This window comes from Brachypodium distachyon, chromosome 4, assembly GCF_000005505.3.
Source record: "Brachypodium distachyon strain Bd21 chromosome 4, Brachypodium_distachyon_v3.0, whole genome shotgun sequence".
NCBI lineage: Eukaryota > Viridiplantae > Streptophyta > Magnoliopsida > Poales > Poaceae > Brachypodium > Brachypodium distachyon.
Genome location: NC_016134.3, coordinates 23,735,045 through 23,750,573, shown reverse-complemented (window position 1 = coordinate 23,750,573; position 15,529 = coordinate 23,735,045). Strand labels below are relative to the sequence as shown.

The 15,529-nt window shown below is 52.2% G+C and overlaps 2 protein-coding genes across 2 annotated transcripts; one reads left to right on the top strand and one right to left on the bottom strand.

Moving 5' to 3' along the window:
• Positions 1–3,739: 3,739 nt before the first annotated feature.
• LOC112272374 lies at positions 3,740–7,675 on the bottom strand. Its single transcript, XM_024462986.1, has 8 exons — positions 6,727–7,675; positions 6,484–6,622; positions 6,249–6,404; positions 5,511–6,168; positions 4,968–5,070; positions 4,834–4,887; positions 4,473–4,760; positions 3,740–4,377 (listed from the first exon to the last, which is right to left on the bottom strand). Exons 4-7 carry the CDS (start codon positions 5,673–5,675, stop codon positions 4,594–4,596), a joined length of 489 nt encoding a protein of 162 aa, XP_024318754.1. The 5' UTR covers positions 5,676–6,168; positions 6,249–6,404; positions 6,484–6,622; positions 6,727–7,675; the 3' UTR covers positions 3,740–4,377; positions 4,473–4,593.
• Positions 7,676–12,640: 4,965 nt separating this feature from the next.
• Positions 12,641–14,985, top strand: LOC100841168 (shewanella-like protein phosphatase 2). The gene is made up of 2 exons (XM_003577586.4): positions 12,641–14,139; positions 14,419–14,985. The coding sequence occupies exon 1, from the start codon at positions 12,706–12,708 to the stop codon at positions 13,948–13,950; it is 1,245 nt and encodes a 414-aa protein (XP_003577634.1). The 5' UTR covers positions 12,641–12,705; the 3' UTR covers positions 13,951–14,139; positions 14,419–14,985.
• Positions 14,986–15,529: the final 544 nt, after the last annotated feature.

The window sequence follows — 15,529 nt, the reverse complement described above, 5'->3', positions numbered from 1 at the left end:
TAATTCCATCAGGTTCCACTTGTATAAACTTGAGACCATCCAAATATTGGATGCAAATGGCTACGGATTTGGGCAATGCTCGTCGACAAAAAGTTTGACCACAGATATAGTCTCGTGTTGAACTTGAGATTCTTCTAGGGCAATATATAACATAATTAGACACAACTATCAGGTATCAGAGAATTTTTCACTAATAAAGGGCAAGCTAAGTCCCAAGGCAAGGATGCATCTTGTATGGTTCTTCATAAAATCTGGTCCTGATAATTATCACAAGTGGCTTTCCAACAATCGATATTTGAGATAAGGTAATCTCTCACAGGCCTCCTTCTATCACCGATGTCTTGGTTTTATTGTTGAACTCATTGAGAATATTATTGGATTGGTAGTTTTCTCCATGGCATGCCCTTAACACTTTTTTTGACGAAACAACCTTCAACGGGTTATTTATTGCCAAAGAACGGTCGAAAAGAATTCGACCGCGGAAGAAATGGCCCGGTTTATAAGGGAAACTGGGCCGAAAACCGAACAGAGGGAAAACACGTAAAAGAAACACTAGAGCTTGGAGGTAGGGTTCAGAGGGTCTAGAAAGAAACTAGAAAAAACAACGTAAGGAACATCATCTGATCCGGAAAGAGCACCCAAACCCAAGTTCACTACAAGGTGCATCTCAAAAACAACCTGCACGATCCACTCCACCCTTGAAATGCTCCTTGTGTCGACGACTCTCCAACCGAATAATGCTGACCCTTGGCGACGACAATGGTCCACAACCAACGAGACTTCTACAACAACTGTCAGGAGTCACAAGCTTATACATTAACCTCGTGAGAAAACGTCGATAGATCATCACAAGTGAGCCCAAGCGCAGCGAGGTCCACTTGTGCCTTTCCGCTGATGCCAGCCAAGACACGAATCGCCTCGATCGCCTTGGCGTGAGCGGCTTCTTGTACATCTCCAAGTATGCATTCATCCTTTGCTTTGCGCTCTCCTCAGGGTCATCCTTTGTTTCCTTCCCATTTGGCAATTCTCCAAAAGCCTCTGCAAGCCTAATCTCAGCCCGCTTGGCCACCGGAATAGTGCAACCTTTGTTTTTCTTGACCAGCCGCCGCTACACCGCACGACACGAGGTGTAGCAATCGCCTTGACCTGCTAAGGCATGGGGGTGCCGAGCATAGAACATTGGGGCTTGCAAGTAAACTTGTTGATGAAATCCGCTACCGTGGTAGGCAATGCCGCAACATCCATTGGATTCTCATAAGGTGCACCAAAAGCCTTCATCATGTGTGCCACATTGAAACCACCATTCTTCTTGACCTTAGGGGAGGAGATTGGGTGCCCCCCGCGACGCGGCATTTCCTCAAGCAGGCAAGGCATCTCCACGGGAGGGATGATCTCAGCACATGACAGCGTAACAGTTGGAGAACACTGGACATCAGATCCCAGGGAGCATGGATTCAGATCAAGGACCAACTCGGCAGGTTGTGCCACTGGAACATCAACCTCATCAGAAGCCCGAAAACGAGGAGAGCATGGGCCAAAAAAGACAATCTGCCCCCTCGTCAGTGAAGTCGACAGCAAGCTCCTTCGGCAGGTCGAGCATAGTTGGAGAAGCCTCTGAAGTAGCCGCGGCAGTGGTAGTCTCCACCTGTACAAAAGGCACATGGGCGAGCCTCCCAAGAGTGACCTCAGACCGCACCAGAAGAGTTCCCAATTGCAAGACCAAACTCTGCATGGAGGTGGCGATATCCGCATGGGCTGGAAAGTATCCTCCAAGCAAACGGTCGCCATCCTATGCAGCTCGACATGCAGCAGCTCAGCTTGTGCAGGGATAATGGACTTCAGCGCAACCTCAATCGCCGCCGCCAGAAGCAGCAGGCTCGACCAACACCTCAGGAACAAGCAGCTTCTCAGGCATGGCAGAAGGCGCAACAACAGAGGCCCACGAGCGAGGCATCAGGCAATCCGGCGGAGAAGGGCGACGAGAGTCCTGGCGAGCTGGAAGGTGCCGGCGGCAGTCTCGTTGTTGATGACCCGAACAGAGACAAGAAAGACATCGAACAGGGTCACGACAGGCTGAGACAAAATGGTCCTGAGCCAGGCACCGAAAGCACCTGCCACGCAGCTTCTGCAGGAAGGCGAGCCTGTTGCCAGATCTCTCCCTTGGAGCAGAAGGAGACGACAGGACCTGATGCGGACGACGTCCCCCACGGTCCTCAATCCAACTGTGCTTAGCGACCGTGTCCTCCAGAGCAGCAACGGCCACCAGTGGCATCGGCTGCATAACCGGACAAGAGGGCAGCGCGGATGGAGGCGACGTCAGGCGGGGGGACACCAACGGCGAGCCGGCCTGGGAATCGCGCACCAGGAATTGCGGAGGAGCCACAGGGGAGCACAGACCTACGGGGAGAAGCCGAATCCGGGGTCAAGGAGTCATCCTCGTCACCGAAAGAACCCCAATCAAGCTTCTCTGCCGAATCGGGATCAAGATTTGAGCAGCAACCAGCGGGCTGGAGGGCCAACGGAGAGCACGATAAGGGCTGGGGGAGGTGGATCTGGGCGGATCTGAGGGTGGAGCGGGCAGGGCTGGCCGGGAGACGGGGAAGGGCAGGCGAGGCGGGGCTTAGCGACCGGCGGCTGCGGCCGCAGGGCGGAGTCGCCACGAGGGTCGCCTGGGCGCATGTAAAAAAATTGCGCGCATTGTCAGGCTTGGTGGCATGGTTATGACAATCTCATGCCCTTAACACTGGTCCGAGCTGATATGGCAAAACACTAACATGGAATTCTTGACTATGTCAAAGTGATGACACTGGTAACAAGTGGTGCCAAACTGGCTTAGATTCGACGGATTTGAGTTTTCTATACCTATCTAAAAATTACGGACCGTTTTCTTCACCGTCGCCTGTCCAACTTTACATATTTCCCCTCGCGTGGCCCCACCCCGCTATGTCCAACGCCTCGCCCCATCGCCTCGTTCGTTCCCCACCCTGACGTCGTCCTTCGGCCCGACCCCGAGTCCCGGACCCCTGCTAGGGTTGCCGTCGCCTCTGTCGTCCACCCCGACCGGGACCTTCGTCCACCCCTCACCAGTCGTACGCACAAAAGAAAAAACAGAACGGCGCCCTCCCCAATCGCTCTCTCTAGGGTTCCTCGCCTTCGTCCGCCGTCTCTGCTAGCTCCTCCGCTCGCTCCTGGCGCTCCATCCCAAGTCGAATTTTTGCCCGCTCCATCCCAAAGTCGAATCCCCTACACAACCATGAACCATAGCCGTTGTAACGTAGATCTTGTGATAGGAGGTGCACGCACGAGGAGTCGATCTGGAGCACAGCGCCGACGGCCGGCTCCTCCCTACCAGGGGCAACTACAGCGCGCTCCGTTCTGTGCGCGTATAGCAGGTAGCCAGATCTCGAAGCCGAGCCGAGACAAGAAGGCCGCCCACCAATGGACATGAAGCTCGACGCTGACGCTGCTCGCCACGAGTTCGGCAAGATGGGGTTCGGGTAGGCTCGGTCTTTCTTCTCTCCCTCTGTTTGCTACTTCCGCCCTCTCTCCTCCTGCCCAGCTGCTTCGCTGCGGTGCTACGCGTGCAGGTGCAAGCACTACCATAGGCGGTGCAGGATCTGGCCATCCGGGCGCCCTGCTACAACAACGTCTTCTAGCCATTGCCACAACGGCTTCTAACTAAAAGACTTAAATAAGTTAAAAGTATGATGTTTCACAAACAAAAGTGTTTTAACCCGGTTACATATGCACCCGGCATCCGACACACCTAAGAAGAAACAGAAGGATTGGCGGCGCCGGAACTCGGAGCGTCCGTTGCAGTAGAAGCCGACACGACGACAATCTCTTTGTCGACTTCTTCTTCCTCGTCTTCCTCGGCCATCTCTGCATCTGCTTCTGACACCGGGCCGTCCACCAATTTATGCACATCGGCATATTGGATAAAGGAGTAGGCCCGCTCCTGCCGCTTCGCAATGAGTTCCAAGTCTGAGAGGAAGGGGGAGCCGACTCGCATCGACTGCAGCACGTCGAGGTTGATGCCGTCGTACCAAGAGAGTACAAACGACAAAGCCTCGTCGGCGCCGACACGAGCGGCCGATTCCCGCCACTCGTTCAGCCGGTCCTCCACCTCCAGAAGGCGCTTCGCCAATTCCGGGATGCCAGTCGGAGCTTCTTCTCCCGGCCACAGCACTTGGAAGGCCCGGATGCCGAGATTAAGCATGTTTACCCCGAACGACTTCAGAGGCTTAACCCGGCTCGCAATGCTGACCAAGTAATCCTCCGAGTCATATTTGAAGGGTACTGCCCCGGCTGGATCCCTCCTTTTACGGGCCTTGATCACGGCAGCTTGGGCAGTCTCAACAGATTGTGAAAAAAATTCTGACAAAGGCAAAAAGATAGTAATAAGTTTCGGCACCCTATTGCTGCTTTCGGACAAATGATCAGAGGAAGAGACTTGGACAAGGGCAACTTACTAGTCAGCATTGCATCGATTTTGATGAGGTCACGCTGGCACAAGCTGAGCAGGCGGGCATTCTTGGCCTTCTCCTTCTCGGCAGCAGTGGCGCGGGTCTCGACCTCGGTGACAAGATCCTTTCATTTCTGCACTTCGCCTTCCAGACGGATCTTCTCATCAGCTTGGGCGGAGAGAGCCGAGGTAAGTTGACCTACCTCGGTCTTGTGCGCCTCAGCATGAGCTTCGAGCTGCGCCTTCAGCCGGGCCACTTCTGCCCGGTGCTGCTCTTCTAGCCGAGTCTTCTCATCTGTTTAGCAGACATGTGTTATAGAAGCTTGAGTTTAAAATGGATGAAATCCGGGATAAGGACAAGCTTGTACCCTGAACTTCAGCGACGCGCTTCAAGAGCTCCGACACTTGAGCGTTGTCCCCGGCTGTGAACAAGAGCACGTATCAGTTTTTGCAGTGCATTAATACTTGGACAAAGTTTTTATGTCGGTAAAAATGTACTTACTCTGGCTCTGGCGCTCGGTTACCAAGGCCTTGTGCTCTGCCGCCAGCTTCTTGTGCTTCGCCAGCTGGACCTTAAAGGTGGCGGTGCGCTTTTTCATGCAGGTCTGCAAGACAATAATCAACAATTAATTCTATTGCAGTGGGAAGTTAACGGTTATTAGCTTCAAGCCGATTATTCTAAACCTGGCCAGAATCTCGTGGAATAAGTGTTTAAAGTTTGCAAGCTTCAGGCCGACTATTCTAAACTCGACCTGAATCTCGGAGAATAAGTGTTTGAAGTTTCCAAGCATCAGGCCAACTATTCTAAACCCGACCTGAATCTCGGGGAATAAGTGTTTGAAGTTTTTAAGCTTCAGGCCGACTATTCTAAACCCGGCCTGAATCTCGGGGAATGGTGTTTGAAGTTTTTAAAAGTGTGGCAGAGTATTTGAAGTTTTGTAAGATAAGCTTCAGGCCGACTAATTCTTACTCGCCCTAAACCTCGGGAACTAGGAGTATGGGTACTAGAATTAGAAGTAAAAATCTTCAAAGGAGTTTTTCGTACCTCTGCAGCGCGGCTGGATTCAAACAAGGCGATCCTTGCCTGAAACATCCGGGCCGACACAGACTCGGGAGTCGCCGCAGGTACGGGCCCCACCAGAGGGCTCTGCCGCGCTGTCTGGAGGGTGCTGGAGTTCACCTCGTAACTGTCGGTGCTGTTCCAGTCCATTACGAACTGGTCCAGCGACCCCTAGCTGTGCCCGCTGGTCGTCTTGAGGGGAACTCCCTGGGCTGATTGTGAGCTGGAGGAACTTGGAGGCGCTTGCCCAGCCGGAATAGCGGAGCTCTTGGTTCTCCTAGCTTGCGCCGCAGCTAGTTGAGTAGCTTGCGGCTGCGGTGGCGGTGATGGTGGTGTTGATATAGTCTGCGGTCCTTGGGGTCCTTGGGGCTCTGTGGCCAGCTGCTGAGGAGTCTCCGTGACCGGTGGCTCCGTTTGTGTCTCGGTTGCCGCCGAGGAAGGAGCAGTCCCGACTGCGGACGTCCCGGCTTGTGCGACGCTCAAAGCGTCGATGCTCGGGCCGACATCCCGGATAGGAGATGTCGGATCCGCAGCAGTCTCGGCCTCTCCAATGGCCTGAGTTGCAGGCTCAGCACGAGGAGATGGAGCTACTGGGATCTCAGACACAATGCACGTATGAGACTGAGTGGCCGTCAGAGCCGCCCTGCAGGATTGAGAGTTGGATAGTTTCATGATCGTTAAGAAGAAAGCCGACATCAAGGATTGAGATGTTGTAAGCCTTACCTAACGGTCATGGGCTTCGGCTTTGGTCCACGAGAGGCGACTTTCTTCCGCTTCATAGTTCTTGAAAGATCCCTCTCGAAGTGCGTTTCTCGCGGGCCGGCGCCGCAGTAGCCGCTGGACCCGGCACCACAACGTCGGCGGGATCGTCCGAGTTAGCTGTTCCCGGATTAATGCAGATGTGAGCATTTTAACGATAAGTGTTCTAATAACTATGAGAGGATGTCGGAGTTATTACCTTCGGTGCGACGGGGCCCGGCATGAGCGATCGGCATGTGATCCTCCAAATCCGGATCTTAATGATCGATGGTCATGCATTAGCTCCCAAAGCGCTTGTCCGGGGATTTCCCGTCTTTGTTGCGCTGAAGGGTGAACTTCTGCACAAAAGAATCAAGTTGCGCTGAGATAAGTCTTTGTCAAATGGAAGCCGGCATAACCTTATGTCGGATAGGAACAGAAGACATATATAAATAAAACTCACCGGAGGCGGACGGTGCTTCCGGCTGTATGCCGGTATACCCCATTCCCAGCGCTCGGGCAAACTCATCTTCGCGATTGCCTTAACCCGGCACTGGACTAAACCTGGTCAAGTCGGATGATCGACACCCGGTTCGGATCGAACTGACCGCCGTAGAAGCACATCTTGTGTGTCCGGCGTTGGAGAGGGCACAACCGCCGGTACACAAAGGTGGCCAACAAATCATCGGCCGTCGTCCCTTCTGCCTTGAGTTCGAGGATGCCGGCGTGGATCCCGTTGATCTCGGGAAGGGTGTCCTTCGGATCATACTTCCGGTTCTTCTTCTCCTCCGGAGGGCCGATTACAAATCCCGGCAAGTTGGTCTTGTCGGTGTCGGAGGAGTTCTTAACATAGAAAAAGGTCTTGAGCCACTTTTTGCAGGACTCAAGACCTTGGATCCGAGGAAAGGCTGCGCCTCGGCGGGGTATGACGGTGGCGGCGCCACATTGGGTCATGCACTTGGCGGCGCCGGGATTCTCTTTGTCGGGAAGAACTTGGGGCCGGAACATAAAGTATTTGGCCCACAAGCCGACGGAAGGCCAGAGGCCGAGATAGGCCTCACAGCAAGTGACAAACGCCGAGAGTGTGAGGATGGCGTTTGCCGGAAGGTGCTGCGGCATCAGGCCAAAGAAGTCTAAAAATTTCCTAGTAAAATCGCTAGCCGGCAATGCAAACCCTTGCTCAAAATGAGCAAGGAAGACGACATGCTCACTAGATTCGGGTGCCGGCACGATCTCATCGCTAGGGATCCGGCACTCCACGTCTTCCGAATCCGCCAGGAGCGGCGGAGCCACTCGATGTCCACCGGGGAGACATCAGAGCCTTCCCAGCCAGCTCGCTCCGAGCACGTCTCCTCCTCGGTGTGCTGAGCAGCGGGGTCGACGGCGACGGCGTCACGGGAGGAAGAAGCCATTGTTGGAAACTAGATCTAGGGTTAGTCTTTACGGCAGAGAGGTGGTGGCGCAAGGCTTGAACGGGCAAGGAAAGCACCGGCGGAGAGCCAAGCGAGCGCGTGCGAGGTTACGATGATGAGCTCGGTTGCTGGGAGCTAGGAAGCGTAGCGGTGGAAGAGCTTGGAGCTAGCAGCAATGGCGGAGCGCGCGAGGAGCAGAGAAGGGCAGAGGAGAGCAAGCGTGCTGGGAGAATGCGAAGGGTTTTCACCCTCGTCCGCTCCCTCCATTTATACCCGCAGCGCAACTAATGGGCGTGGATCTTCCGCGCCCACGATCCCTGTGGCCAACAGAAGGGTCACGCACGATCATGGGGGCAATCAACCCCATTAACGCACACGTGCTCGGTTACCGCGCAGTGTGGCACAGTTAATCCCGTCAAATCCGAGAGGATAAGGATCCGCGTGGGAACCAATATTTCTCTCTTAATGGCCTGTCAGTTTTACTGTCCAATGAGATAACGCGCTCGCCTCAAAAGGCACGCTGGCAGTACTTCGGGTCTTATCTTCCCGTTATTTAAGCAGAGCATGGAGTATAAGCGACAGGTGGCACCAATGTCGGCAGAAACGAGTTTTCTATTGTCGGCCATGAAGGAGAAAAGAATCTAGGCTCAATGTTGAATAAGCACGCCAGCTCGGTATGTCGGAATAACTTGATCTCGGCTAAGAGGAACTCGGGGTTGTCTCGGCATCCTTTTCGGCTAAGCCCTGGTGAGCTTCGGTGGTTCGTGTGTGGGAAGCTATCGTGGCCCGACATTCTTCCCTGCCGGATCGCAACAGGTTCGGGACTAGCGTCGGGGGGATGACCCCGGATAGGGTCTTGATGACACACATTAGCCGAGATGACGAAAGCAAAGCCGGCACAGGCATGTACGCCGGCATCCTTAAGCCAAACTAATACTAAGCCGGCATACCAAGTGTATGCCGGCATGACAATCTTGTCTTATGTGATTGCAGGATAAGGACGAGTACCCTGATCTCGGCCACCGCCGAGATGACTCAACGGTCTTATCCTTATCTCATGGCGTAAAGTAAAGCAGCGTTCTCTTTATCACGGGAAAGCAGTCGCCGCTTACGTCACAGTGCCAGGTGGCTGCGCAAAGAAGCACCGAAAGAGAATCAGTGACGGAAGCCGGCAGGCGGCTGCTGTACTTGTTGCAGGACGCCAGGAAAAGTAAAGTTGTCTTATCCCCTACGGTGTCACCCGGAGGGAATCAAGGCGCGTGCCCGGCGGGGCCCATAGAAGATAACGTTAGTCCTTGATCCACATGTCAGTGTGATATGGGCGGTCCATAAATAGGAGCACTAGCCATCCCTAAAGAGGGATCCAACACTTAGACATTTAGGGTTTTCCCCTTCTTGTTCTTCTTCCTCAAGAATACTGCTCAAGGAGCGCCATTGTAGATCTTACTATCTCGGCATATACAACAAAGCAGGAGTAGGAGTCTTACCTCTACAAGAGGGCTCCAAACTTAGGTAAATCTGTGTGTGCTTGTGTGTTTGTGCATGTTTCTCTTCACGTCCTCCCTCCTCTGGTTCCTCCTTCGTCCATCGGCCCCAACATAAGCCATCCTATGGCATCTGCCGTGACACCACCACGACAATGGACCATAGCCGTTGTAACGTAGATCTTGTGATAGGAGGTGCGCGCACGAGGGGTCAATTTGGAGCACAGCGCCGACGGCCGGCTCCTCCCTACCAGGGGCAACTACAGCGCACTCTGTTCTTTGCGCGTATAGCAGGTAGCCAGATCTCGAAGCCGAGCCGAGACAAGAAGGCCGCCCACCAATGGACATGAAGCTCGACGCTGACGCTGCTCGCCACGAGTTCGGCAAGATGGGGTTCGGGTAGGCTCGGTCTTTCTTCTCTCCCTCTGTTTGCTACTTCCGCCCTCTCTCCTCCTGCCCAGCTGCTTTGCTGCGGTGCTGCGCGGTGCAGGATCCTGCCATCCGGGCACCCTGCTGCAACAACGTCTTCTAGCCATTGCCACAACGAGTCCACGGTCTTTTTTCGCTTCTTGTGCATGAATGGCCATGAGTTTGCCAATGCCATGCAGGGATTTGCTAGAAGGAGACACATTGGGAATTAATGTTGCTTTTTGTGAAACATTGATCCATGCTTAACTCTCTGTTCATGGGAACAACTTTTCTGGAGGCTATTAAAAATGATTAATTCCAAGGTCTTGGTCAAGCTTTTGGGGGGAGGAGGCGATCATGGGATGTACTCCATAGCTTTTATTCTGACAGAGGTCAAGGAACTTAGCAGGAAATTTGTTAGCCTGCATCTAATTTTTTGTCCATAGAACACCAAATGTTGCTGCTTGTCTATGTGCTAAACAAGCTTGTTTTGGTAGGCAGAGGTGTACATGGATTAACACGACGCCAACTTTGTTTCTTAACTTCATAAACAAATTGTTGTAATCCTCCTATTGATTAATGTTTGAAGCTCCTGATTCACACACAAAAAAGCATGATGTTCTCTTTTCTGTTGGCTCGGAACGGAAGCAAGTAATAATTTTCTTCTATCAGAACGGTAAAAACAAATGTACATCCAAGGACGAGTAATTCATAAATGGATATAGGTACTGCTACAGGAAATACATATGAAATGAGAGTTTGAATGTCTCTATTCTCTATAAAGTTCTTGCTTTGCCCACAAATGCATTGGCGCCCTATTATTCTGCAGCTGCTCGGAATCAGCAACAATAACTCTAAAATATAGTCCCATCTATATCCATCTAGTGCAATTGCAAATTTCCAATCTTCTCACTCATGAAAACATCTAAAGTTCTTGATTGTAATTTGGTTAGTGTTGTTTTGGTTCTCCTACATACATTATCTCCAGAACTTCTTTTTTTATGGTTGAAGTGAGATAGCGGAGAGACTAAAAAGAGTCAAGCTATTCAATCCCAATACTTTTTTGATCAAGTGATGCTATATAATTTTCAGAAAGAAAGGTATTGTTGTCTTCTTTTGAGGGAGTAGAGTATAGAGACAAAATCTTCGAAAGAACTCGTTTTTGAAGGAATCTTTGGTGGTCGTTAAAGAAGATCAAAGAAAACGCACCATCTTATTTTGTTGTCCGTTGCAACGTACGGTCATTTCAACCAGTAGAATTACAATGTATATTTCTGCAAAGGCAGAGCTAGTGCTTCGTCAAAGCCTGTGCATGATTATAGTATGCCGACCGCAGGTAACGAATATGTAAATACATATTATGAAAAAAATAAGTGCTAATGTTCACAAAGAAAAAACCACGACAATCTTAATTAGTTCACAATAGTGATAGCTGTACATAAATAAACACAAAATTCAATGATAAATTAACAAGACACAAGTCACTATCAGAGATTACATTGAGTCGACAACAAATTAAGTCCAAAATCCATGCCGAGTCGTACATAGACAGTACCAGAAGATGGCAAGAGGGTGTAGATTAGCGGACCTGGTTGTCTGACGTCTCTTGGTCGAGCCTCCGTCACATGTCTGCCGGAGTTGAAGCCCCATTGGAATTGCCGTCGTCCCCGCACTGGCGTACGTTTGTAGTCCGTGCCGCGCGGTCCGCCTGAGGTGCAGCCCGGCTTGAACTGCCCGTCATCTGAGCACTGTCCTCGCCGGAGGCTGGAGCCTAACAGGATTGGGCTAATTGGGAATTTTCAATTTAAGGATTGAGGTTTAGGGAGAAAAAGAGGAACGTAACAGAAGTGCTGCTCTAGGTTGGAAACGAACATGAGGGAAAGAGGCGACGACCAGGCGCAGATCGATCGCCCAGGCGTTGCTGACTACATAAGAGGACAGGCCCAAGGCCCAGAGGAGACGAAGACCCGGACAGAGGTAAGTACGTAATGGGCCCAGGAAAAATGAAGCCCAGCATTTGGAAATTAAGAAGGAGAAAGGTGTTGTGGCCCAGGAAAAAGGGATCGACCTGTTCGTCTTCTTCTTGTTTTTTTCTCTTTTAAGAAAACCCGTTCGTCTTCATGGCAGGGTAAAATGCTGAGAGTAAATGTCAAATTGTCTCACATCAATCAAGATTCAAACGATTTTGACAGTATTTCTTACATGTAGGTCCCGCATGTCATGCGCCATGTCCTTTTTATCAGACCCCTTGCCTTTTTCTTTTGTCCTCATCCCCTCGTCTTCTTCTACGACGCTGGCAGCCGCCTGCTTCGCCACGGTGGACACCAGCCTCCCCACCGACGGCCGCGTTGAGAATCATGCACGGGAGCTTCTCGTCCTCTCGCTCCACTATGGCCTGACCACCTCGCCGGCCGTGTGCGCCGACCGTAATAAACCGTAGCGCGCCCTGCTACCTGCCCGCCCCTGCTGCCTCGCCACGCGCCCACACCGCTGTCCTGCTGCCCCACCCGCGCCGCATGTCCGCACCGCCGTCTTGCTGCCCCGTCGCCCTCGTGTGTCTGCTGCCTGCGCCCCCCCGCCGCGGCAGCTCGCTCTTTCGCCCCATGGCCAGTCATAGTCTCATCGAGTGGAGCAGGGCAGCAACAGCTCGCTTTTTCGCTGCCCACCATACAGAGAAATCGAGAGAAGATGTTCACCATACAAGAAGATGAGCGGAGGAGGAAAAAAGAAAAGGACGAGGGGTTCAAAGAAAAAGACATCGCACCCGACATGCGAGATCCACATGTCAGAAATACTGTCAAAATCGTGTAAGCGTTCATTTTGAGCAAGGTGAGACAATTTGACACAAAACTTGTGATTTTGTGAACAAATTAAAAAAAATGGGGCCTCGTTGAGAGACTGCCTCAAAACCTCTCCGGTTCCGTGAAATTTACTCAAATGCTGAAGAAGAACAGCAACATCTTGTTATTCCTCAAATTGATTTTTGGCATTTGTTAAGAAGAATATCTGGACGTTGACGGCCAATCATCTTCAAGCCTTTTCCGGATGAGCACCATATAAGAAGAGCAGCCGGCGGCCCCAAGAAATCTGTCCATCCCCCGAAGCCCACCAAATCCCCCCAAACAGGAGCAGCCCAAGATGGCCTCCCCCAACGTCGTCCCCACCTGCGGCGACCTCCCCGCCGCCGTCGCCGCCTTCGCCGACGCCTTCGTCGACTTCGCCGTATCCGGCATCTTCTTCCCCGCTGCCTCTCTCCCTGCTCCTCCTCCGCCCGCCACCCCCACCACCTTCCTCCCCTCCCCCTCGCGCCTCGTCGCCATCGGCGACCTCCACGGCGACCTCGCCAAGTCCCTCGCCGCGCTCCGCCTCGCGGGCCTCCTGCCGGCCTCCAACAACGACCCCGGGCCAAGCTCCACCTCCTGGGCCGCCGGCCCGACCCTCGCCGTCCAGCTCGGCGACATCCTGGATCGCGGCGGCGACGAGCTCCGGCTCCTGTACTTCCTCCGCCGCCTCAGCATCTCCGCCGCGGCGCAGGGCGGCGCGCTGCTCCCGATCCTCGGCAACCACGAGGTCATGAACGTGGCCGGCGACTACCGCTTCGTCACCCCGGAGGGCCTCAGGGAGTTCTCCGCCTGGGCCGGCTGGTACCGGGCCGGGCTCGCCATCAAGCGCCGCTGCGGTGGCCTCGAGCCGCCGAAAAACCCTTTCCTCGGCGTCCCCAAGGCTTTCCCCGGCGTCAAGGCGGAGTTCTGGGACGGCTTCCGGTCCCGCCTCGCCGCGCTACGGCCCGAGGGCCCCATCGCGCGGAGGTTCCTGGCTGACCTCCCCACCGTCCTCGTCGTCGGCGATTCCGTGTTCGTCCACGGCGGCCTGCTCGAGGCCCATGTCGAGTATGGCATCGAGCGGATCAATGCGGAGGTCAGTGACTGGATCCGTGGTGGGCGCGGCGACAATGCCAGGGCGCCGGAGCATGTTTCTGGCCGGGACGCGGTGGTGTGGCTCAGGAGGTTCTCCGAAGGCTTCAATTGTGACTGCCAGAGGCTCCAGGGCGTTCTGGGGATGCTCCCTGGGACAAAGAGGATGGTGATGGGGCACACGATACAGAGCGAGGGGATCAATGCAGTGTGCGGGGCGCAGGCGGTCAGGGTGGATGTTGGTTTGTCAAGGGGATGTGGGAACGGCCTACCGGAGGTGCTCGAGATCAATGGGGGTGGATCAGAGGTGAGGGTGATCACGACAGATCCAGCCGAGGCCTGGCAGTACCGGAAGCAGAAGCCGGAGAAGGCTACCGCTGCATTAGAGAAGAAGGGGGAGGTAAAGGATGGGCTTGCATTGTTGGTAAGGGAAAGCCATGTGTTGAAAGGTGTAGAAGCTAAGGCTTAGTTTAGGGTAACTTGAGGATAGTGATTGTTTTGGTAATCCTCATTTGGGATTGCCATGTTGAATTGGGGGGCAACTGAAGCTAGAGGTCAGAAGTGTTGGGTTTAAGGATATGTTGACTGATTCAATAATGGTTATCCACGGAAGAAAGGAAAGCAGCCAGTGATTTATCAATTGCCCTTTTTTATGAAGGTGTGGTAATCTGATTGCTGATGTATTACAATTATTGGTCAATGTTTGTCTTATTGTTTAGTTTGTTTCTCCACTCTTCAATTTTGCTGTGGAGGTTGATGATTATGAGCAATTTGGGGTAAAGTCATGCTGCTCATAGCATCACTAACCCTGCGGAAAGTATCGCAAAATTTATTGAGCAACCATGTTTACACTGCATCTAACCTAGATTGTCCAGATGGCCTAGCTCATCTTACTCTTCCAAATCCTTAACTGAAGCCTTTGGTTCTTCTCATGTAGATCAAGGATTCAGCAATTCATCCATTATTTATCTTCTTCCCACACCGGGGGACATTTCTCTTGGCAATCAGTACAATTGTTGATTGGTGATGCTACAAGTACAGACTAAACATCAACAGGTGCTGTCATATGCGCGCAAGACGCAAGAGTAACAGGCCAGCTGCACAATGGGAGGACGAAAATTACTATGCAACTATGACAAACACCATGGAAATGTTCACTCCATGTCTTCGCTAGAAGAAGAAAATCAGTGGAGGTGGCAGATTTGCCTGTAAAGAATGGTCAGTTCATGGAAGTTGAACCAACTTCATGGGCAATATTGGCTGTCTGTAAAAACAAAGTGTCATCTAACTGTCTTGCTGTCTAGAATCTTGAGCTGGAACCAATCAACATCTGTTCATTCTCTAGATCATTATTCGTCGTCACCCTGGGCTCCAGCCGCACTGTTTTATGAGCAATAATTCTGCCTATCGTAGTCAGACAGTGTATTGTACAAGCAGATAGGAAGTCATGCTAACATCAAATTTACAGTATGTCACCCTGAAATATGAATTTTATTGGAGTGCATGTGCAACATATGTTTAGCTTGACAGGCTGTATCACATGCATATCCTACTAATTCGTGGGCGCCGAGCAAGATTCCATGTTAGTCTAGTCACAGATCTGCACTCATGTGGATGAGAAGGAAATGGATGACTAGACCAATATCCCATGTATTGGAACAGCAAGTTGACAAGCAACAGGATTTGGAGTTTGATTTGCATTCGTAGGCTCCCTTTCTTCCACAAAATTTCTCCTTACATTGGTTTGTTGAATTGGTCTTGTGCTCACACTCCTGTCATTTTATGTTTTCCACGTTACTTCCTGCATTTTTCTCATGTGCTTGACACCATTCGGATGCTGACACCTTCCTGTTCCTCAAGGCAATTCTCGGTGATATAGACACATGGTTCTATCCACTGGTTTGTTGGCTTCTACTTGCACATTGATGTGCACATTTCCTTCATTTTTGCGGCATACAAATCAGGTTGTGGTTAACATAGTGGACTTGGTCTCTAGTGTTGTCTGATAGTGGTGACTGATGACTCAAATTTTACTTTTCTACTCGCTT